A 24,715-nucleotide genomic window follows, 5' to 3' on the forward strand; every position below is an offset into this window, starting at 1 on the left:
TTAGTATTGTACTCTAGAAGAGCTCCTATATTAAGTTTTTACTGCAATTGCATTTACTATATATTTAAGTCACAGCATTATTTATTACCAGCCAACTTGTGAGTGTATATAAGAACACATTGGTGTGTTCTTATGGCTGAATTGGTTCTTTTCAGCCATCTAGACAAGCAATATCACTTGCATTGGTTAAATTTATTTTCCTGTGATCAGCATTATGTTATAGTTTACTCATGTACATGAATCCTCAAGCTGGGCAATCTGACTTTACAGTATCACATAACTCACAGACATTCAAATACGGAACAACATTATTACGGCTTGGCTTAAATGGTATCAGCAAGGCAGTCATCTGAGCCTTTTGTATGTGTAGATTCTCTGGAAGGCATTCACAGAGCATCGCGACAGCATGCTGGTAGGTCGAGTAATCTTATATTGCATGCAGGATTTGGAATTTGGCTCAAGTTGCGACTATTCCCCCATTATAGTCTATTCCTTTGGATAAACAATGAAATCATTTTCTTCTTGTATAGAAAACAGATATTTACTTGACAATTGAACAGATTACCCTGTCTTAAAATAAAATTTCTAACTATATATCTGAATCTAGAATAAATAACATTTGAGTCTAAATTGCAATATTTGATACAAATGCCCAAATATTTAAGATCCTTGAGGGGAAAAAAACCCCACTTATATTGTTTACTATGAACTACCTTCTTTTGAAAGAGAGAAATACTGAGCCAATGATATGTAACAACTTTATGGACTCCATTGATTTCCAAGTTTAACTATTTCTCTATTTTCATGCAAAGGACATGATTTTTTTCATTCTTATGAATTCCTCCACATGATCTTCGTGTTCCAGTTAGCGCAACTGGAATAAAACAAGGTTAAGTTAACACTGTTAAAGAAAATGAATGTCGGTGTGATGTCAGAAACAAGTCGGTGTGAGGGGTTCCTTGATAATCACCCCTTGAAGTTACAAGTTAAACAGCTATAATTCAACATGGGATTCCCTGAGCAACACACAAATATGTCTGACAGACCCACTTATCCAAACACCTGAAGGTGGGCGAATCAGAGCGAACAGGCGAGGAGCAAAGGGAGAAAGAAGTGCAGAGACGCGGCCTTAGGCTGCAGCCCAGAGCTCAATGCAGTCCTGGGAAAGGGAGGATTGAGTCTGCAGGTGCACTTTCTGTGGCCTGTGATCCTGCCTGAGGGATCAGCATATAATACAGCTGAACCCAGCGATTGGGGCAGAGACCTCAGGGCAAAGACCAAACACAGAAGTGCGACAACTATGGCCTAACTGCCCTCACTGCCAGGCAGAAAACAATGACATGAAGGGTGGTGGCCTCCTCCCACCCTCCAGAGCCTGCCTGCCCACACTCTCCCAGTGTTTGTGGCAGGACCCAGAAACAGTATCAGTGTCTGATTACAGTACAGAATATCTGCAGTGCTGAGGACTGGAGAGAAAGTTCCTGAGCGGCGGTCGCACAGTGCAACTAATGCCAGTGACAAGGGAGGAGGAGCTATAGGGACGAGGCAGCTGTGGTCTGGCAGTCGCCATTACTCGGAAGAGAACAAAGCACAAACACACCAGCCACCTCTCCCAGTCAATCCTGCTCCCACCTTACATGACCGATTGCAGCAGGGGCACCCAGGGCTGCTGAGGCACACAGTTCTGCATCTGGCTGCAGGGGCAGCACTGAGATTTCAGAGGCTCAGAACCCCATCACCCAACACATCCTCCCATGGGGATGGTGCTCTGAGACTGAGGTGACCTGGTCACAGAGGGGAAGCCAACCTCACCAGGAATTCTCCCATCATTGGAGAAGCCAGAACAGCTCAAGAGAAAATAAAATGCCCCAGCGCCATCTACTGGAAAGCAAAAGAAAGACCTCTTTATATGAACCTGAGACAGAATTCACTTCTGTAGATGCCCAGGAAGAGAAATAACCCATCAACTACCACGTTAACAAGGCAGCTAAGGAAGAAAATTAAAAATCTCTAGAGGGCCAGCCGAATGGCGCGATGGTTAAGAACTGGCTTGGGATCCCAGAGGGCCCCGGTTCAGATCCCACATATGAGGGCCAGTGACACTGCCCTCCACAGCTAAGATGCTGAACAACAGCTCAACCTGGAGCTGGGTTGCCATGAGTCGCCGGCGCCGGGGTAGGCTGCAGCCCCCGCTGCAGTGGGTTGCCATGGGCTACCATGTGTAGCCAGCAGCCAACGTGAGCAGCCAGCAGCCCCAGTGAGCGGCCAGCAGCTGCAGTGAGCGGCCGTCCAGAAGCCGGCGACTGATCTGCCTCACCCGGGAAGAGTGCAATGATGGTGCCAACTTGGGCCAGTGAAGCAACGTCCTCCATAACTAAACTGAAGAACAAAACGAAAGCAACTTGTCTGTTCCCCTTCCCCCAATTCCCCAGCACTGTTCCCATTCCCCCAATTCCCCAATAAAAATCTTAAAAAAAAAAATCTCTAGAAAATAAAGACATGGAAAAATGCAACTTAAATGACAGGTAACGCAAGATTGCAGTTCTGAAAAAAAGTCAGTGAGGTGCAAAGAAACAAAAACTCAGAACACAGATAAAAATTTTAGTGATTACCAGAGGGAAAGTGGTGGTGGTGGTGGGGGGGAGTGGTAGATGAGGAGAAAGGGGGTCAAACATATGGTGATAAATGATCTGATTCTGGGTGGTGAACACACAATGCAATACATAGATGATGTGTTACAGAAATGTACACTTGAAACCTATATAATTTTACTAACGCCATTCCAATAAATTTAATAAGTAATAAAAAAAAGAAAATGAATGTGGAAAATTCTCTGAATGAGCATTTTTGATCATTACTATTTAATCTCTAAAGAAAATAAATAATACATATGGGAATTTAGGAAATCATTCAATCATTCATTCAGCAAACATGTTTGTATTCACTATAAGTACATGGCTCAGCTAAGTTTGGAAATAATTTGGAGAAGTTAAATAGTATAGAGACTTTTAAGAAAATTCCAGTATTCAAGCCAAAGATGAGTATGGGTAGGACATGGAATACTATGCATATATTGCAGTTTTTGGCTCTTTGTGATAATATTTGCTAGACATTGCTAGAGATAATCAAGATAGCTCTTTAAATGGTTACTAGTTTCTCAGCCTATGATACATGTTTTATTTTTCCTCTTAGTACTTTTTTAACGAAGTATAACTGACATATAAATTTCTGTTAAACAACATACTTTTTCAATATACTCATATGTATATGTTGAAAAATGGTCAGCACAATGTCTAATTAACATGTCAGCATACATAGTTGTAATTTTTTTTCTTGTGATGAGGACTTTTAAGCTCTACTCTCTTAGCAACTTTCAAATATGCAATACAGTATTGTTAACTATAGTCACATGCTGTACATTGCATCTCCATGACTTATTTTATAACTGGGAAGTTTGTACCTTTTGATCCACTTCACCCATTTCTCCTACTCTCCACCTCCCACGTCTGGCAACCACCAATCTGTTCTCTTCATCTATGAGCTTGGTTCATTGTTGTTTTTTAAACTCCACACATAAGTGAGGTCATATCGTATTTGTCTTTCTCTGACTTATTTCACTTAGCATAATACCCTCTGGGTCCATCTTTATTGTCACAAATGGCAAGATTTCACTCCTTTTTCATGGCAAAATCGTATTCTATTGTGTATAAATATTGATTTTAAAAACTCATCACCAAGACCAATCAATGTCTTCTTGTTCCACGTTTTCTTCTAGGAGTTTTACGGTTTCAGAACTTACATTCACGTCTTTAATCCATTTCGAGTTAATTTTTGTGTATGGTCTAAGATAGTGATCCAGTTTCATTCTGTGCATGCAGCAGTCCAGTTTTCCAAACACCATTTGTTAAAGAGACTATCTTTTCCCCATCATATATTCTACCTCCTTAGTCATAAATTAATTGACCATATATGTGTGGGTTTATTTCTGGACTCACCATCTGGTTTCATTGATCTATGTGTCTGTTTTTTTAATTTTTATTTTTCAATTGCAGTTGACATTCAATATTATATTAGTTTCAGGTGCATAGCATAGTGGTTGGACATTTATATAACTTAAAGCAATCCCCCCGTAAGTCTTGCACCCACCTCACTCCATGCATAGTTATTACAGTATTATTGATAGCTATTACAATATTACTTGTATAATTATTAAAATATTATTGACTCTATTCCCTGAGCTGTAATTTACAGCCCCATGACTATTTTGTAATTGAGAATTTGTGCATTTAATCCCTTCATCTTTTTCACTCAGCCCCACATCCCTCCTCTAACCTGGGAACAATCAGCTTGTTCTTGTATCTGTGAGTTTGCTTCTGTTTTGCTGTCAATTTATTTTGTTTTTCAGAATCTGCACATTAAGTGAAATCATATGGTATTTGTCTTTCTCTGTTCAACCTATTCCACTAATTCAATAGCCTCTAGGTCCATCCATGTTGTCATAAATGGTAAGTCATCATTCATTTTAAGGCCGAGTAATATTCCATTGCACATATGTACCACATCTTCCTTATCTATCTTTTGATTGGAGCATTTAATCCATTTACATTTAAAGTAATTATTGATAGGAAGGTATATAGTTATTGCCATTTTATTGATTTCTGATTGTTTTTGTTTCTTCTCTGTTCCTTTCTTAGTCTCTTGCTTTCTTCTCTTGTATGTTGATGACTTTCTGTAGTATCACGTTTGGATGTCTTTCGCTTTATTTCTTGCATATCACTTATAGATTTTTGGTTTGTGGTTACCACGTGCTTCATGTATTCCAAGCTATGTTTATAGCAGTCTATTTTAAGTTGATGGCTGCTGAAGTTCGAACACATTCTATAATCACTACCATTTTATTCACCCCCTCCACCTTTATGTTTTTGTCATTATTTTGTGTGTTTGTGTGTAACCTTTAATTTACTGTTGTAATTACACACGCTATTCCCACTTTTCCTTTTAACCTTTGTACTAGCTTTAGCGTCAGTTGATCCACTGCTTTTATTATGTGTTTACCTTCACCTGTGTCTGCTTTTATGCAAATACCATTCTATTTTGATTACTATAGCTTTGTAATATCATTCAAAATCAGGAATTGTGATGCCTCCAGCTTTGTTCTTCTTTCTCTTAGATTGCTTTGGTTATTCGGGGTCTTTTGTGGTTCTATACAAATTTTAGGATATTTGTTCTATTTCTGTGAAAATGCCATTGGAATTTTGATAGGGATTACATTGAATCAGTAGATTGCTTTAGGTAGTATGGCTATTTTAACAATATTAACTTTCCAATCCATGAGCACAGAATATATTTTCCTTTATTTGTGCTATCTTCAATTTATTTCATCATTGTCTTATAGTTTTTAGTGTACAGTTCTTTCACTTCCTTGATTAAATTTATTCCTAGGTATTTAGTCTGATGCAATTATAATGGGATGGCTTTCTTAATTTCTCTTCCTAATAGTTTTTTATTAGTGTATAGAAATGTAACATATTTTTGTATATTGATTTTATATCCTACAACTTTACTAAATTCATTTATCAGTTCTAACAGCAAACCCATGATACATGATTTAATACCAGGCATGGTATTGTAACATTAAAATTGCAAGATAGTTTCAGTTCTTTATTGCAAGAACATGATTAAGATCATGATTAATGACATTAGGATGACAATGTGGAATCTATGTTTACATATCCATCTTAGAAAGGATAATTGGGGAGTATGTGGGAGAATATAAGAACAAATGAGTCAACTCATATTTCAACACAAACTTGTAAACAAAAAATATGCAATGATAGTCTATCTATATAGTATAGAATTTTACTTGAGAAATATTCCTTGTTCTTAAATAAAAATGGTAGTTGGCCAAAGCTATGGTCTGAGAGTTTTACAGGGAAGACGTGCTAATCTCCAAATATTTCACATCATAAAAGAGGCTGGTATGCCTATACGACTATGGTAAGATTGACTTTGTAGTCTTCCCATCACTCGCTTTCTTAGACAGTGTAGTGTTTCAGCTTCCTTCAACACGAAATCTATTTAATAGATTGAAGAGTATATTCTAGGTTTTAGAGATGCCAGCTTTAAAACTGCTTACCAAAAAAAAAAATCATTTCCTTACAAACAGTTATGGTGATAATTATCACTTCTATCATAATTGGGAGTGAAAAACAAATGTGGGTGAAAATACAAATAGTGGCCATGAAAGTCATTTTTAATTTAAGATGACGTGTGGAATTTGCTTTCCTCGTACTTTGTGTCCAGCTTCAGACCTCTAGTCCAGTGCAGACAGAAGATCTCGGGGTAAGGAGGTGCAGAAATTCTATGTAGAAATCAAAAAAGGCCACAGACCTTCTGACAAAATCTTACAATGCCATGGGAGAACATGGATCTTTGCACATCCATACCAAAGTCTCCTGGTTTAAACAATGGGAGTTCCCTTTATATGTCATGTCTTTAAATACAAAAGACTTTCAAATTATCCAGGCCAAGCCCCTCCTCTCTACTCCAGATTCATATTTCGAACTGCCTACTCAACCTTTCCACTTGAATATCTCATGGCACCATTAATTGACCATCTTTCTCCCCAAAAATCTGCTCCTTCCACAGTCTTCTCTTTCTCATTAAATGCTATCTACATTTTCCAATGCTCACTTCGGAGAACTTGGTTCATTTTTGAGGCTTCTGTTTCTCTAACATCTCACATGTAATAAATCAGCAGATTTTGTGAGCTCTATCCAGAATCAGACCACTTTTGCCATCTCCACCTCGGTCATTCCTCTGCGAGCCACCAGTCTCTCACCTGGATCATTATAGTAGCCTAATCTTGCAGTTTCTATCTCCCCTCCCCCATCCTCTTCTTAACCCAGGGCTGCAATCCCAGACAAACCCAACCAGATGACCTTATTAAACCAAAAGTCAAATAATGTCCCTCACATGTTCAAAAACCCTCAACTTTCCATTTTGCTTCAGCTTTAAGGATTTCTGGTCTCTGTCTTTGGAGTTATACTTTCCCAAATAATGCCACAGTGCCACTCCTTTTCACACTCAGGTCCTTGTTCAAATATCACATCCTCAGAGAGGTCTCCCCTGCCCACCCATTTAACATTGTAACCCCTGCTTCTCACATCCCTTATCTACCTTTTTTGCCTTTTAAAAAGTCACAGACCTTTTCACTTTTTGATATACTAGAGGGTTTCCTTATTTATTTGTTTATTGTGTATGTTCTCCCTCTAGAATTTATTATCCCTCAGGGCAGGAATTTTTGTCTTTTTGTTGTTTTTCATGTTACATGGCTAGCTCTAGAACACTGCCTGGCAAGTAATTGTCCAGTGATACAAATTTGTTGAACTAACAGATAAAAGGATCAGGTTAATCTTGATACGCAGAAGTGCGAGGGTTGTTTTAATTTGTCAATGTCCTTGGAGGCCTATATTTATAACAGAGAATAAAAGTGCTATAAAACACCATCACCCTGAGGATTTTACTTGAAAGATCATGAGTGCTCATGGCTGGTCAGATTTGCTCTCTTCTGTTGACACTCATTTTTATAGGTTTTGGCCCTGTCACCCATCATGACCCATATTAAGGATGACTGAAAATATCTGTGACCTTGGCGGGCCCTAACGTCTGCATACTCTTTGTCTACAGTCAATTTCTCTAGGTAGGGCATTCCCTTCCAACTTGGTGCAAGTTGTTTCAGAGTTTTCTGCCTCAACTTTTGCTTGGATGGAACACTCTGTCTTGGATTGTCTTGCTGTCTTATTTAAACTGCAATCATGCACTCACCATTCTCAAGGATGAAGGATGGTAATCAAAGTTTTCAAGGCAATTCAGGGTACCCATGCTGGGGCAAGGCTCCTGTTGCCTACACTAGCCCAAGCATTCGATTACAGGAGAATTAAGTGACATGGGGAAACCCCAGGAAGGTGGGATTTAAGGATATACTCAATTGAGACTATAAAACAAGATAAAAATTAGGTAGTATGAAAAAAAGATAAATGCTGTGCTGCTTGGAACATCTGATGGGTCACAGGTGGGGGACTGTGTTGCAGAGGTGCTTTAAAAGGAGAAAGGAATTTTTCCAGGGTACTGTACTCTAGTTAACATATCCCTGAGAATGTCATGTTATAAAGTGCTGCCACTTTCTTCATTCGAAGACTAAATGGGGTGCTAAACACAGTTGTCGCTTTTAGTGCCGTTTCTAAAGAATACCACAATAGAGCTGATTCTAACGACGTGGATGAAGCATCACTCAGTTGTCCACTTCGCTTTACAGTGAATGTTGACTCACCGCTTCCCGGTTGGGTAGAACCTTGAGCAGGACTGGCCATCCCAGGCGCAGTAAGGATCCCGGGCCAGGCAGCAGTCAGCACAGGCTGTGCCGTAGATGTGGCAGCGATGCAGAGACACTTGGGATAGCCCTTCGTTGGAGCTCACATACAACTGTTGCTATTAGAGGAATGATGAAGATTTATTTCAGATGTGGAAGTTAAAAGACTTTCAGCAGGAACACATTATAATAGATGCCCACAAACCCTTGGATTCATTTTGAAATAGACTAAAAATGAGAAGCAAAGGCCAGAAGGGTATAAAGCCAAAGTAAATAGAATTTTCCTACGTTAATACGCCTATAACATTACCACTTTCCTGTTAAAAAAAAAAAAAAAAAAAGCTCAGAGCACCATGTAGAATGGCTATGTGTTTGAGACATTGGGATTCATTGTTCTCTCAGATTTGAGCTAATACATTACAGATTTAAATTACGATGTTTGCTTTTTCCTTTGAATGCTGTCTCTTAGCAAAGCACAAGGCAGCTTTCTTACTCTTCAAATCTGGCAAGCCATCACCTTGTAAATTTGAAAGAGTCAAGTCTAAAATGAAAGCCATTTTTAAGTTTAGAAAAAAAAGTAGGTAGTATTAGGTAAAACTGAATAAAAATTTTTTTCACATGCCTTTGAAAGTGACATAATGCTCATTAGAGAAATTTCTAAAGTATTTAGGAGAATATCAGTAGTTATATTTAGACATCACTTAAACTTTCTGCATGATACAGAGATTTTTTAGCACACTAAGTCATAAACAAAAGATTTCATACTCCTTCATTTTTAGGGTGCCAAGAGTTTCTTATGATTCTGCTACACAGTTCTTTCAGCAGTGCATAAAACGATTCTTAGGAGTTGAAGGGTTACTTTTCCAATTGATCCTCCATATTTACAAATATGATATTATACAACTCAAGTTAGCAAAGTTCTCTAAGCTAGAACTTGAATACACACACTTGTACATGCTCACAAACACATCTATACACATTCATACTTTATATATGTAATATACTATTTAAAATTAAATCAGTGGGGGCGTCTTGGTCCAGCAGGCTCTGGAGACAGACTTATGGGATTCAAATCCTGGCTCAGCCACAAATTTGCTGTGCACTTTTTTCTGACTCTCAGCTTATTCTTTGGTAAAACTAGGATAAGAGAGCAACCACCCTACAGTTTTTTAAAGAACTAAATGTAAGAGCTAACTCCATATAAAATGCTTAGAACAGTTTCTGGCTCCTCAGTGCTCAATGAACATTGAATAATAGTAGTAGTAGAGTAAAGTATCAGTTAGCTATCAATTTATAATTTTTTCAATTCTAATTAATCATTTGAATTGCATCTCATTCTAATCGTATGGAAAATTATTTTATTCAGATTAGTTTTTCAGAAATCGGGCTGAAAAATACTGATCCCCAGTTGAGACATTCAAAGTATAAGAAAACAACTGAATGTTTTGACGATAATTATTTCTCTAGAAACTTTTGAAATATGTGTTTATTGAGTATATTACTAAATAATACAGTGAGTGCATCAGCTTCATTAAAAAACTTTTAAAAACTGGTTTATTTGAGTAAAGAACACAGGTAGTTTCATTTTAGAAATTACCTTTTTTATTTATCCAATTATTTTCTGCTATGGAATGCAAGAATAAATTAGAGAATAAAGGAGCATAAAATAGACAGTAAAATAGTTTGCACAGTAGGAACGGTACTAAATTCATGGTATTTAAGTATACGTATATAAAATATCGTTGGCAATTTGTAATTCTTTCACACTGTAAAAATAATGCAGTGTTCATTGTGCAAATTAATTCCTAAACAATCAATTACCCTGCCCTCGATCTAACTGATTTAATCAAACATTTTAAATTATCTACAATGTAAAATGATGAAGACAGATTTAATACTTGGTTTTTCCTGTGCATATGTGTGTGTTGTATATCACAATTCTATGGCATGGATTGTGAACTACAAGTTCATGAGCTGAATGACAAACTGAAACCTGTCATTGTACCCTGAACTACTATGCCACACAAATAGCTGTGTGTCCATTTTGAATTTCGCTCTAATATTTTCTCTTTCCATTAAACTACTGTAAACAAAGGGCTTCCCTGCTGACTTCAAAGGCGATTCTGACTTGGGATCAGCTCCCTAGGACACTGGGGAAAATGACAAATGGCTTCTTGTTACTTGGGAAAATGTTTGTTATGCACCATACAAACATTTTTACAGATGAGATCTTTAGCTCCGTTTTACCCTATTTATTTTTCTTCATAAAATTTAGTCAAGTGAAAAAGAGTACAAGACTGACTGCGAAATACTTCTTCATCTGTAACAGACCAAATATGGTGAAGAACACAAAAGTCATGTCATCAGTTGTGCTAACACATAAAACCTTTTTATTCTCTACTCCAAGAAAAATAAGTCTCAGGCTCCTACAAAGAGCAGTTACCAAAGACCCAGTTTATTTGAGGCAATTTATATAAATTAAGTTTGTGAGAAAAGCATTACCTTGCAGAGGCAGAAACAGCTCAGAGAAGTTAAATGATTTGCTGGCAATTTACGGTCCAGCTGGGATTTACATGCTTGTCAGTCCTTCTCTGAAGCCTACTCCGTTTTTGACTGTGCTACTCTGGGCCTTACAATTTTGTTTTGGGAACACTGTGTGGGTGAGAGAGGTGCATGTTTGGCACATGTAGAGATCAGAACTGGTCTTTTCCTTTCTGTGATCACTGCGTATTTGCATGTGAAGGCACACATTAGAAGATTAAACATTTCTGATGTTCGTAGTCTAACATTTCTTCCCCAAATCCCAAACTTTGATATGGCTTAGATTTGAGACATTCAGATATTTTTAATGGCATGTATAACCCTAAAAAATAGCATTTCCTTAGAAATAAGCATAAAAGAATGCATTTCACATCTCAAAAATGTGACTGCAGCAAGAACTCAAAGGATAGATTGCTCATTCCAAGCCCCCGAGAATGTTTGTGATATATGTATGGTAGCTCAAACATGCTAAACTCTTCCTCCAGAAAGATTATTTTTATTTTGGTTGGCTTCACACCCTGTAATATTTGAGAATATAGGATATACAAAATGTTGGAATATCTTGCTGCATATATATATATATATATATATTCTGCTCTGACAGACTTTTATATAAAAATAAACCTATTTTGTCTCCACTAATAACTAGTAAATTCTACATCAAAATTGAAGGTGATTTAGTGGTACACTGTAAACAGTATTAATTATTTTGCTAATACTAAATAAAGTTAATTTTTCAGAAATTATAAAATAGTTTTTCATAGTAGTAAAATTTTTTACATGCAAAGAAAATAAAAATGGGGTTGATTTTACCTTTTTGGATGAAATTTTCATTGTTGTTATAGGAACATGATTCTGAAAAGTTAGAAAAACATTATATTAGTTGCAGTTGCTCAAAGGATTTTGCATTCAAAAATTCTCCTTTCTTTTAAAAATTCAAGAAATCATCATTTCTCTCTATATGCACATATACTTTCAAAGTCTAGCAATACTTGTCTATAAAATACATTTCCTCTGTTGGGAATAAGGGTGGCTTTGTGATTCGGATATATGCCTAAATTTAAAAAATTAGAATTAGAACACATCTATCAATATAGTTAGACAAAATGAAAAGTTGAGAGAATTGGAAAAAAAAAGTATAGTTTAGAATATTGAATCCAATGAATAACTTAGAACTGATCTGGGTAGCTGGGTGGGGGGCTGTGGAATGATACCCAATCTTATTCCAAAACACAGCACTCTGTCTGCATAAGACACTATTGTTCACCTGCCAGCTGTTGCTTTGGAAAGATGTATTAGCCTGAACCACAGTTATTAATTCTTTTCATTGCAAACAAAGTAATATTGTTAGGGGTCCTCTTTTGATAAATGTGAATCAATAAAAGAAGCTACATGTTTTCTGAAATAGTAATCCTTTTTGAAAGTCACTCCATACATAACTTTACTTCTTAAACATTGTCAGTTACTTTTAAAGATTAACAATTAGACTTGTGATAACCTAATAAAGATCTGTGAAATTTTATTTAAATAACTGGAGTGGGAGCAACCTCTCAAAATCACCTGTGCCCACAATTATTTCTTTTTCTAGAGTGGTCTGTTCCTACATTTAAAAGAGAAAATGGTGATATCTCTAAACACTCTATTGCTACAAGTTTTGATCATTGCTTAGAAATACACCCACATATAAAAAAGCACTGCAACTTATATCACCTAGGCAGCTTCTAATAGTTGTACCTCCAATTCAAGTTAAATTTAGGGAAGCCGGACCTATGTTCAGAAAATATTCTGAACAGAGGATTAAAAGAAGAGATTATGGCTAGAGATCATGGTTCTGCATGCTATAAAAACAAAGTGCCTGGTTTTCAAAAGTTACATTGAGTTTTCTGCAATATATCAGTGTGGCACTTAACTAAGGAATTCTTTCAATGTAAACGCATCATTTCCTCACGTGCCCATCACACTAGTATCATACACACCCAATTATTTTTACCTCACCAGAGAAAATGTGACACAAACACCATGTTAAAGACACTAACTGTATTTGGTAAGTGTCTCTCTCAATTTAGCCACATCAATCACTGGCACACGCATCCATAATAAAGCTCAAACCTTTTTAGTCTCTCTCTTGGACGGATGGCCCCACATGCATTTTGACTGACTCTATTTTCCACTGAGAGTTTATTCTTCATGATGATAACACCAGCATAACTCATATAACAGACCATAAGTAGTTAGCACATGATCAGGCTAAGACACATTTCTTTAAGACCTTTCCATAACATATATGTTCAGTTTGTGTCAAACTCACTTAATTAACATTTCCCGATTACCAAGAAAATATTTCAGAAATAAAAATGAAGTGCTGTAATCTGACAGTTTTGCTATCTTCAAGAGCAGTCCAGAATAAGGTACTTTATATTACTTTGACTAGCCAAGTTGTCCCTATTGAATTGCATGAGAAAAAACAATTTTATACATAAATGCAATTCTGGCTAATTTAGTGAAACAAACAACTTCTTTACAAAACAAGGCATAGAATAGGCACTTGAATACACCTGGTTAACATGTTATGAGCACAATTTAAGGCACTAATCACCAAAAGTTTATGACAAAGTGAGTCTAACATTAAAAAATATAAATTTAATAACAGGGTTCCTTGGCATTTATTTGGTTTGATTCTTTTTTTGTTAAAAAATATTCCTTCACATTTAAAATTTATTAGAATAATCTAACGGCATTGCATCCTGATCACTTATAAATTCAATGTTTTTGGTGATTCTGGGAAAGTATATTAATAAGTCAATACATTCTGAGTCCACTAAACTAAGCAAAGCAACTCACTGGACTAGCAATAGTCTGTCTGCTCCTGAGCTCTGAAATGCTGCTTTTACTCAATTATAGGCTGGCTCTTGCCTTGGGCCAATGTTTCTTAAGTGGTTTAGTTGGAAATAGGAGTGTGCCATAGAACCGATTCCACGTCAAAGTTTATTTTTAATCTAACAGTTCCTCTGCGCTTTACCTGTCTTTCCAAATGAGGATAAGAGGGACCACTTGAACCTCAAAGACCTTCACCTTGAGGGGAAAGGAGGTGCAAGACACTGCAAGGTGCTCTCCAGGCTCACAGACACACAAAGAACAGGTACTCTGCCCAGAGCAGGTACACTCTCTCACAGGGCTAAACTTCCCTCTGTGGGCCTCTCTTTGTTGTGTTTTGTTTTCCTTTTCCCTTTTCTTCTGGTTTAACACCAAATTCAAGGACAGAGAGAAGAATACAATGAAATCTCAAGTTCAGAGGGAACACGAAGTTTCGAGTGATAAAGAGACACATTTATTTTATTTAATTAGAGTGACACTTGGAATGATAGCACTAAACCAAGAGAAAACAAAGCAGTTTTTCTTGAAATTCCTGGCTAAAAAAATATGAGAGAGTTTATCTAACAATCAATAATGTGAAAGTATTTGGGCTTTGGTGGCTTGGGAGGCCCATGATAAATGCCCTTGCATGGCAAATCTTCTAGACCTTGACCCCAAGGACTCGTTTTGTTAAAAATAATGATGACCAAAATTCTTAAAGTTGTAATGATAGCTGAAAAAAATACCTAATCGTTCTATGTTAAGATAGCTTGAAATGCATACAAATACTTCACATAAATGTTTGTTCTATGTTTCTCATTTCATCTGGTGTTTCCTTATCTTCTAAATTTATAACATGCATTTATTTGATCTTTTATCAAATATTTTTTTCCCTCCAAAGTGGCTGTATGATTAAAGAATTCCATTCATCATGCACGTTCTGAGACTAATAGATGTTCAAACCTTAAAAACTTCCAGCTCTTCCAGAATGAGCTCCCCACTGGCAGAGCTGTTGGTGGGGAGAACGACCACCTTCTGCACGGTTCCCCGATCTAAGGCAGAGACAAACAGTGGGATGTTACATTTTTTAAGGGAAAGAAAGACACTTAGACATAAGATTACTGGCTTAGAATGTAAGATATTGTTTGTGCAATTAGTTATCAAAAAGATATTGTATATATTTAGTTATTCTAATTTCAATACTCTAAATCAAATCTCATGTTTAAATTGAGATTCTGTATACTTCAAAAGGAACTAATATGAACATCTTGTATTTTGCACATATTTTGTACATAGTCACAACTATGAGAGGAAAAAAGAATATCTAAATGTCTTATGAAGTCAGAAGTTCTGTTTCTGAACCAAGTGTGTATTTCTAAAACATTAATGTCTAACTTTAAGTTCAGCAATTAAAAATATTACTTACTCCCTTGACCAACCTTTTAAAGACACTGTTATACTTTTGTCAACAATGACACATAATGATTTGATTATCTGATAAAAAAGGTTACTAGGAATGAATTTTTATAATAATTTTATTATATATAATTAGTACTAGAAACTGACATTTAAGCTGTAATGGTGAGAGAGTTTAGACATGGTAAAATGTTTCATTCATTATGCAAAATAATTTCAAAGCAGAAATATAACTGGTTTTAGTTCAAATGTGGACATCTAGTCATAGAATAATTCCATCATTTTCATTATTATTATTTTTTTATCACTTGGGAATGTTCCTTTGTATAGTCTTAAAATGTAAGGAAAAATTTGAAATTAGATGGGCCAAATATAAAAGCAAATTAGTAATGTACTCGTATTTCCCGATCAGAGATTGCCCAAAACAAAGATGCCTAAGTAAATGTAATACATAGAAAAAATGTTATTTTAGATTTTGAATTAACATAATTTCTTATATAAACGCTTTCTAAACATACAATTTGTCACTCTATGAATCACTTGTTTAAAAGAAATCAGTTAAGATTTAGCAATGTGGGTTTAAAGCAAATTTGTAATTTGATGAAGTAACACATTTCCTCACCAAACTATGTTTCTAATAAAATAATTAATGACTGCACCATGAATATCAAGTCATTACTTTTCTAATGTATGATCATATAACTGTGAATTTATAATTTGGAAAGGTAAATTATCACAGATACTGAAACATTTCTTAATTCTGTTGAGAAATGTTATTATAATAAGAGTTAACTTGACCTGAGTTGTACAGGACTTTACAACTAGGAATCATTTAGTGATGAATACAACAAATCTCAAATCTCACATCTCAAATTGTCCTCTTTTCCTCAGGCAAGAGTTACTTTGACATAAAAGATCCTATTTCATGTTTACAGTTTCTATTTTATGAGCGTAATTGCAAGACTCAAAATAAGTCTTAATAAAAAATAAACTCTACTTCAAAAGGCTACCAACTAAAAAATTAAAACCTACTAAGTAATAACAAAAATGTTTATATACAGAAGAACAAGACAGAGATTTTGCCAGAACAACCCCTGATCTTGTAAGGATATGAAGTATGAGCACCTGATCTTTGAAGTTTCAAACTATGTAACTGAAAATTCCTTTCTTAAGCCATATTCAAAAAATAAGTAACAATCCAAAAGTCTGCAGTCTTAGGAATTTCTCTGTTTCACTGATCAGCTTCCTTAGACTCAGCCCTGGTAACAACCTGAACTATTTTCTTGGAATATAAGTATACATTGAAAGTGAAAAAACCATTTGGGGTTGTGGTGCAGAGACATGTCACAATTGAAAGTTAATGAACATGGTTGCAGGTGTTTCCCAATTTCTATTAACAGTTCATCACAAAGAGCAGAGGAGACCTGTAGGGAAATAGGATATCCCAGGGATTGGCAAACTTTTGAGACGGAAGAGCCAATCCTGTCCCTCACAACAATTTACAAATTATTCGAGAGCCATAAAACAAATGAAATCACCATTATGTGAATAATGTCTTTTAAAAATTTTATAAATGAAACTATGATAGTTTTGTTTTCATTTTCAATTTCACTTCAGAGCCACGTGTACATACAGAAAGAGTGGCATGTGGCTTGCGAGCAGCAATTTGGCAACCCCTGGGCTATACCAATTAAACTAAAATGAAATCCTTGAAATTTTAACAGCTAGGGCAGAGGGTGTGTGTGTGTGTGTGTGTGTGTGTGTGTGTGTGTGTGTGTGTGTGCACGCACGCATGTGCGTGTGAGATAGGCAGGGTGTAAAACCATCTTTGTTTTATGTCATGTTATCATAAAGGTCATACTTTTTTCTTTTTTTTTTAAGAAGTCACAACAGAGTTTTATGGTTCCCTGTTGCAGTCTGTAAGGAAGCATCACTGCCATTCTACATAGATGACAGCATGTAGAAACATTTTCTTGAGGAGACTGAGTAGAAACTCTGTTTAACCATAATAATCCCAAATAAAATAGCATGAAAGGAAATCTTGATTACAGGGGTTCCCAAAGAAAAAAACTATAGGCTCTAAAAAGAATTAAGTATCATCAAAAATGAGACAACTGCCTCCTTTTTTACCTCATGTCTTAACTTACTACAAAGCAAACTTTTACGTAAATCATTTTTTCCTAAAGAGCCCACAACAAAAATACTTTATGCATGCTCTATAAAATATTACACAGAACAGCTATAAACATTGGCTAATAAAAAGATACTGCAAAACGTGCTTTTGACTCATTTGCAATAAAATGCAAAACTTGTTTATGACTTATTTGCAATAAAAGCTAGAATACTCCCTTTTTTTATTGCTTGTCTTTCTGTTTTAGTTATTGTTTTGCTGGTAATGATGAGTAAATATATTTTAAGACCATTAAAGGGAAAACATATTTTTTTACCAAGTAAAACTGAATGTCAACTTATCTGAAACTGTTATAAAAATATAAGTAAATTTAAGTACTGGTAACATTTCTACCTAAAAATCAAGTTTAAATAAAATCATAGAAATGCAAGATCCTCATAAAGAAACAAATATTTACTGGATGCCTACTGTGGGCTGGCTCTATGAAAAAATGTATTATTGAAGTCTGGATGTCAAGAAAATAAACATCCATTTTAATTCCCTTACTTTTCCACATTTAGACTTGTATTGGTCCTTAATGAGATAGTAGTTGTACAGTTATTCATTACACTGATTCGATTTTCATCAATGTATCACAAACAAACATATTTGTTCTTATTAGAATTCCTCATATTAAAGTCTGTTATATGCATAAATTGGAATAGTCATTCAAATTTGTGGATTCAAATATGCAGGAAACAGCTTCAAATTCCTGCAATAATGTTAATCATCACTATTAACAATGGTAATTCAAGTTTTATGAGACATTGAACTTATGTTTGGGAGGCCTTCTTCAAGCAAAAAAAAAAAAAAAAAGTTGTTTAGCTGTTTCCCAAACAAATACAGATAAGGAACTCTAAAGTTTATGGTATGATCACCTCTGATAATTAACTTAATCTTCTTAAGAAAGAAAAGTTTCTATAAAAGTGGACAAGGATACATTCTTTAAATTGGAGATTCTCTAGTTATCCAATATCTACCTGTAGAATATCTTATCACTACAATTTTATCGTTAAAGATCACTTTTTCACAAGCCAGCAAAAGGTTGCACAATTTCTTCTGCAGGTGAACATAAACAGATCTACCTCTTTGTTTCATTTATTCCTTGGCCTGTCTTCTACAGCTCCCTCCAAGTTTATCTTTATACCCTCCATATTCTCTTTGTTCTAACCGTAAGCACACCACCCTTCAGGTAGACCTTCTTCAAATTGAAAACCAAACCATTCTGCCTCCTTTTTCTGGACACTCTGCAGTTTGGCTTTGTCCCATTTAAAACATGGTGCTCAGGATTGATTATACAGTTGTTTAACCACAATGCCAGACCTCACTGCGACTGAATTATTTAAAAAGACACAGTAAATAGTTCTAGTAGTTAAGCAAGAACTTAGGTGGCTGCACAGGATCTCCAGGACTTGGGCCTCAGAAACAAATATCCCGACTCTAGTGCACACCATTGACAAGATTCCACTCTGGATGTCTTCATATTTCTGCCTGATTCAGATGGACTGCCTGATTCCCACAATCTCTAGTTCAGATTCTCGAGAGACAGATTGAATTTGGTCTAATTTAATCCTGAATAAAGCACATCATAAAGCAATACTAAGTAGACAGTTCAGCTGTCAAATTTTTGTCATTTTAACCTGTTGTGGCGCTGGGAAAGGATCAATATATGTGGAATCGCCCATGGCTCCTCCCTAAGCAGTCCATATGAACAGGGTAGTTTCTATCAAAATGCAGTCCTGATAGACACCTATAGCTTTCTTTTCAAAATACACTCACAGATCCTTCAGTTCCCTATATAACAAATACTTCTGAGGTGTCCTTGGGCTGTATCGTTCACTACTAAGTAAGTAAGTAGACAGATATCTTCCATCCATTTTCATTCATTGATTCAACAAGAAAGTACTGAGCAGCTTCAGTGTCAGGCACTATATGCAGTGTGGGTGCGGAGATAAGAGGCGTAGCACTCAAGAATTTATGGTTCACAGTGTAAACTGATGGTTTTTTGAGTAGCAGGTATGTTCCCATTAAAATGTGAGTCATTGAGAAATATGCATTTTAGAATGTCCATAAAAATCCCAATTACTTATGTCTACAGAAAGCCATCTCTGTGTCCTTTAGTTTGAAAATCATAATATCATTATCAAATGTTTTCCTTCTGGGGTTAGTGAGAATGGCATTCCTTGAATGCACTCACAACATAAATCATTTTTATTGTTATGCGGAATTGGGATATTGCTTTTATTTCCTTGGGGGAAGTACCAGGCCAACAACATAGTTAGAGTGAAGCAGATTATCTTCCTTTGATCCTTAAGCCTCAGTTTGCTTGTGTGTACAATGTAAATAATAATTATACCTTTTGTGATGGGCATCTGTGAGTAAGGCCTACCCAGAATCACTTCCCCTTCTTTTGATAATAACACCCTGAGACATCCTTTGGAAACATCTGTTTCGTTTTCAGTCTACATGGTTAAGGAATGGTGTAACTCTCTTCCAGCTCCGGGGGAGACACACATGACAGGCTGGTCCAAAAGGGCATTCCTTTGCCCTGTGATTCATGCAGGAGTGAGCATCAAAGCAAGTCAGGGCCCAGCCCTTCCTGAGAATTAGGTAGGTGGAAACCTCTTTCTGAGATGAGGGCTGTTGGAGACTTGTAAATTTGAAGGTGTTGGAGCCATCCTCGCTACTACATGCTGAGGACTTACTTGTGAGTACATTCAACAAATGCCATTCTTACTACCCGCAGAAGGAAGACGTTTGATAACTATATTATCATCTTCAAACTAAAGGATACAGAGATGGCTTTACGTAGACATAAGTAATTGGGAGTTTTACAGACATTCTAAAATGCACCTTTCGATGACTAACATTTTAATGGAAACACACACATAAATTCCTGACATCATCTTAGCACAAATTTTGCTATGTCTGAGGCTGCGTCTTTCATTTCCCAGTTGAACACACACATACACACACACACAAACATTTGTTAAACTAATTTGAGTAAGGTGTATGGTCACTTTCAGTTGAAAGAGTTCTAATTAACAAAAACTATAATACATGGAAATTGCTTAGCATCATGTTTGGTACACAGTATATCCTCAATAAGTGCAAATTATTTTTTATCTGTAGCTCAACTAAACTTCTGACATTATTGGAGTCACCGTTTTTCTTTCTAAACCCCAATTTCCTCATCTATGAGATACAGATAATAGGCATACCTTGAATACAGTCAAGTATCACTATGTGAATCAAGCAAGATGAATCCTATAAGTGATTTGCATAACATAAACCTATACACAAAAATAACACAGTAGATTCACCAACCCACATAAGTGATTCTGTTTGTTTCATTGAATTTTTAAAGAAAAGCCCCCCAAAGAGCTTCTTTTCTGCTTTATATATTTTATGGCATCCAAGATTTTTTTTTCTTTCTAATATAAGGAGCATAGCAGTATTATCCTTAAACTTTTCCACTGTTTCCAGACAAGACAACAGCTTGTATTTCGAGCACAGAAAGTGTTGGCTTTCTCAAACAAGTGATCAAACATAGGTCATTCCCCAGCAGGTCATTCAGATAGTCATTTATGTATCTAATCTGCTGAGTCTCATTTAAACTATAGTCCTCAGGGGGTTTCCCTAGAAACTGCTGTGCCAACTGTCTGCTTGCCACTAGGCCTCTGGTTACGTAGGGATTTGGAGTGAACACTGTGCCTCCTTAATTAGATATAGTCAGTCTCTTTTCCCAGGTTGCTGATGTGTAAAAATAATTCTAGTCAGGGCCAGCTTCATGGTGTAAGATCTGTTCAGTTAGACAAGCTCCTGTTATCAGAAGGGCCCATGGTTGGTTTAATGATCTTGAAATTCTTAGTAATTTTAAACATGGGACCCTGAATTTTTCTTTTGCACTGGGCCCTGCAAATTATGTAGCCAGTTCTAGGTGTTGGTATTAATAGCCATTTGTACCAGCTAAGGAGTGGCCTTATTCAATTTAGTAAGGACAGACACACAAATCTCAAAGTCTTATATTCAACTCTTTCCTTCTTTACCTATATTGCCACCATAACGTCCCTAGATGTCAACCTAGGCAGCTCTATGCATGACTTCAGAGGCAAATGATTATAGGAAAATCAGCTCTAGTATTTATAGATTAAAATTAGTATTATAAAAATCATTATATTTGTTCAATGACAACTCATTAAGTATTATAATTTTCTGAGCCAATTTATTAAAATAAAAATATTAAAACAAACAAACAAAGATCTGCAAAGGCTCTGTTTGGCAAATGAATGCTTTATAGATAAATGAGAGAAGAATGAATAGACATCTAACAGTGTTCGTTTCTATAATTAGGTCTTACCATTTGGCTGCCTAATTTCATGTTATTTAAAATATATATTCATAATAGATTCCTTTTTCTTGTCAGGTTATCAAACTGCTGCTACATTCTTTTAATATTATTTTTAAATTTGAGAGTTTATAAAATATTTATTAGTTTAGTGCATATACTTTTAAGAGGTGGTAATTCAATTCATGAATGCCCCCTTGTTTTATCTATATCTATATCATCTATATCTATCTCTCTATCTATCTAAAATAGGGGTGCCAACAAAATGTGTACACATGACTTGTATTCATCTTTTGTTATCGGTATATATTGAGTATTACAATTTTAATATAGTTTTTTTCCTTTATTAAAATGTGTATACATATTTTTGTCTCTCTCTCTCTCTCTCTCTCTCCTTTCATACACATCCACACACACACATCCACACACACACTAGGTCTTTTAGCACAATTTCTCACATTTAGCAGAGCGTTTTTACTCAAAAGGTAACTTAAATGCTGTGACATGGACACTTTTGGCTTCAGCCCGTGGGGCAGTAAGAGCCCAGTTAGTCATCAATGGTGTCTCAAGTGTCTATTTGAGGGGAGGCCCTGGGAAAGGCGGTATCAACAACTCCTATCTATTCAGCATCTCAGACAGTGTGTTGATGTTAAAAAGTTTGTAGGGCCAAATAAATTTGGATAGCACTGGGTTAATATAAGTTAAGCAGGTTTCTTTGCTGCACAATCTTTCAGAATGATTGAAACACGTTTCTGCCTTGTGAGGACAATACAGTATTCAGTGACTTTGCTAATACCATTAATTTCACATAACTCCTAGTCACTACAATCCATGTTCTTTTGGAGACCCTGTTTCTCCAAGTATGGCATTCAGACTACCTCACTCAAAATTACCAAGAGAGTTTACTAAAAATTTAGATGTTGGTTTTCATGTCAGGTCACAAACATAATTTTTGGAAGTGCTAATTGTAAATAAGCTTTGCAGAAGACATATATATTTGCTCTAACATTTAAGAATCCAAAGATGAACAACATGATTCTTCCTAATGTATTTTATTTCTTGGTAATTGTCTGTATTTGTCAAAAATGAAGCTACTAAATTAGTTTTCATATATATTTAACATTTATTTTCTTTCTGCTTAAATTAAGCTAAAATAACATATATTCTACTAACATATAAAGTTAATGATAGTTTGCAATGTACTAAAATATGCTAGGATTGTCCCCAAAGTTATAATAAAAAGTTTGAGATATTTTGAAAATCAAGGTGCATACATGATTTATGAAATTACAAAAATTCCCACTTAATGCACAAATACTAATGATAAAACCTAGAGTTGACATTAATATAAGGAAATAGGCGTTTTCAAACACTTTTGGTAGAAATGCAATGAGAAAACTCTTTCTCTAGGGCAGTCCAGCAGCTGGCCATGGTGGAGTAACTGATACCCAAACAGCCTTCCTGCACTAAACAACAATTAAACTGGACAAACTATATGAGGTAATTCTTTCTAGGGAATGAATAACAAATAGTGTAAGACTAAAAGTAGGGAAACTCTCAAGGTCATTTTCATGCTCATCCAACTCTCTGCCTGGGAATAATTTTCCAATAAAGGTGCAGAGAGCCCGTGTCCAATAGTGCATGGTGGTCCCACTGAGATGAGGAAGAAGATATGAGAATTTGGGGCAGCAGAAGCAAATGAATTCTGTGGTACATGGTATCAGAGAGAGGGAGGTGCCCAGAAAGTGGGTTCTGAAGTCCATGTGGAAATCCCCTGTGAGGTTGTAGCTGATTTGTGGCCTATATATTTGCAGGATGAGATCACTATGGTTTAACAGATTGCAGCTGCTATGGGAGAATGGAATAGATAAACTATAGGTTCGGCAGTTCTGGGGAAGAGCAACGTGGGTGAAGTTGGAGTTCAAGCTCTATCAGAGTAGACAGATATCATTAACACCTTGTTAAAACTCCTGGCATCCAGCTGATACAAAAAAGGCTGAGCCTAGAAGAGTTAAGTGCCACATTCTAGAATAAGAATTACTTTAGGCCTGCCCTAACAAAATCTGAAACCCAGATCTGACAAGACATACAAAAAAGAGTGTTTGGAGTTTGAGTCCTGCTAAATTAGAATGACTTTTGTTGAACATAAAAATTTTAATAGAGAATAAAACAAGTTTAAACAAATTCAAGGTGATCAACTAATAATTTACTGCCTGTGATAACAAGAATAAACCCTCTTCAGCAAAGATGACATAACCTAAATCCAAGGTGTTATCTACAATGTCTAGTATTCAACAATAACAAAAATGAGTATACATGGAGAAAGGGAAGGGAGAGAGAGAGAGAGAGAGAGAGAGAGAAGTATGTGGTCAATAGACAAGAAAAAAAGTCAAGATTATCAAGCTGTTGGAAAGCAAATAACTTGGAAGCAGCTATTATACTATTATAAATATGCTAAAAATAAAATGAAACTCTTGATATAAAAGGAAGATGTGGTTATAATGAATGGACAGCTACAAAACTCAGCAAAGAAATAAAAACAATAAAATGTCAAATAAATATTTCAGAACTAAATACAATAACTGAAATAAAATATTAACTCCATAGACTTAATAGTAGATAGGGGTTAAAAGAAAAAAGACTCAGTGAACTTGAATCCCAAGCAACAGAAGTTACCCAGTTGCAAGAACACAGAGAAAACAACGCCTGAAGAAAGTGAAAAGGTCCTTTTGAGCATGTGTGACATTATCAAATGGTCTAATATACGTATAATTAGAGTTATGAAAGGTGAATAGGGAGAGAATAGGGAAGAAAAAAAATATATGAAGAAATGGCTGAAAACTTCCCAAATTTGATGAAAAGTTTTATGTTGAAAATTTAGGAATTCAGTGAGACTGAAGCTGAGTATATATAAAAAGAACCACACCTAGGCACATTATGTAGAAAAAAACTTTGAAAGCAGCAGGAGAACAAAGACATTATGTCATGAGAAGAAATATAATTATTGCTGACTTTT

The 24,715-nt window shown here is 35.8% G+C and overlaps 1 protein-coding gene across 1 annotated transcript in view; it reads right to left on the minus strand.

The window, feature by feature from the left end:
• The window catches only part of SEMA3C (semaphorin 3C), a 183,465-nt gene that overhangs the window by 10,577 nt on the left and 148,173 nt on the right, over nucleotides 1-24,715 (minus strand). Inside the window, exons 13-15 of the mRNA XM_019661576.1 lie at nucleotides 14,729-14,817; nucleotides 11,726-11,767; nucleotides 8,333-8,490 (exon numbers count right to left, since the gene is read on the minus strand). Of these exons, the coding sequence (XP_019517121.1) occupies nucleotides 8,333-8,490; nucleotides 11,726-11,767; nucleotides 14,729-14,817 (289 nt within the window). The remainder of the gene's footprint in view (nucleotides 1-8,332; nucleotides 8,491-11,725; nucleotides 11,768-14,728; nucleotides 14,818-24,715) is intronic.

The sequence above is a fragment of the Hipposideros armiger genome, unplaced genomic scaffold (assembly GCF_001890085.2).
Source record: "Hipposideros armiger isolate ML-2016 unplaced genomic scaffold, ASM189008v1 scaffold_354, whole genome shotgun sequence".
Classification (NCBI taxonomy): Eukaryota; Metazoa; Chordata; class Mammalia; order Chiroptera; family Hipposideridae; genus Hipposideros; species Hipposideros armiger.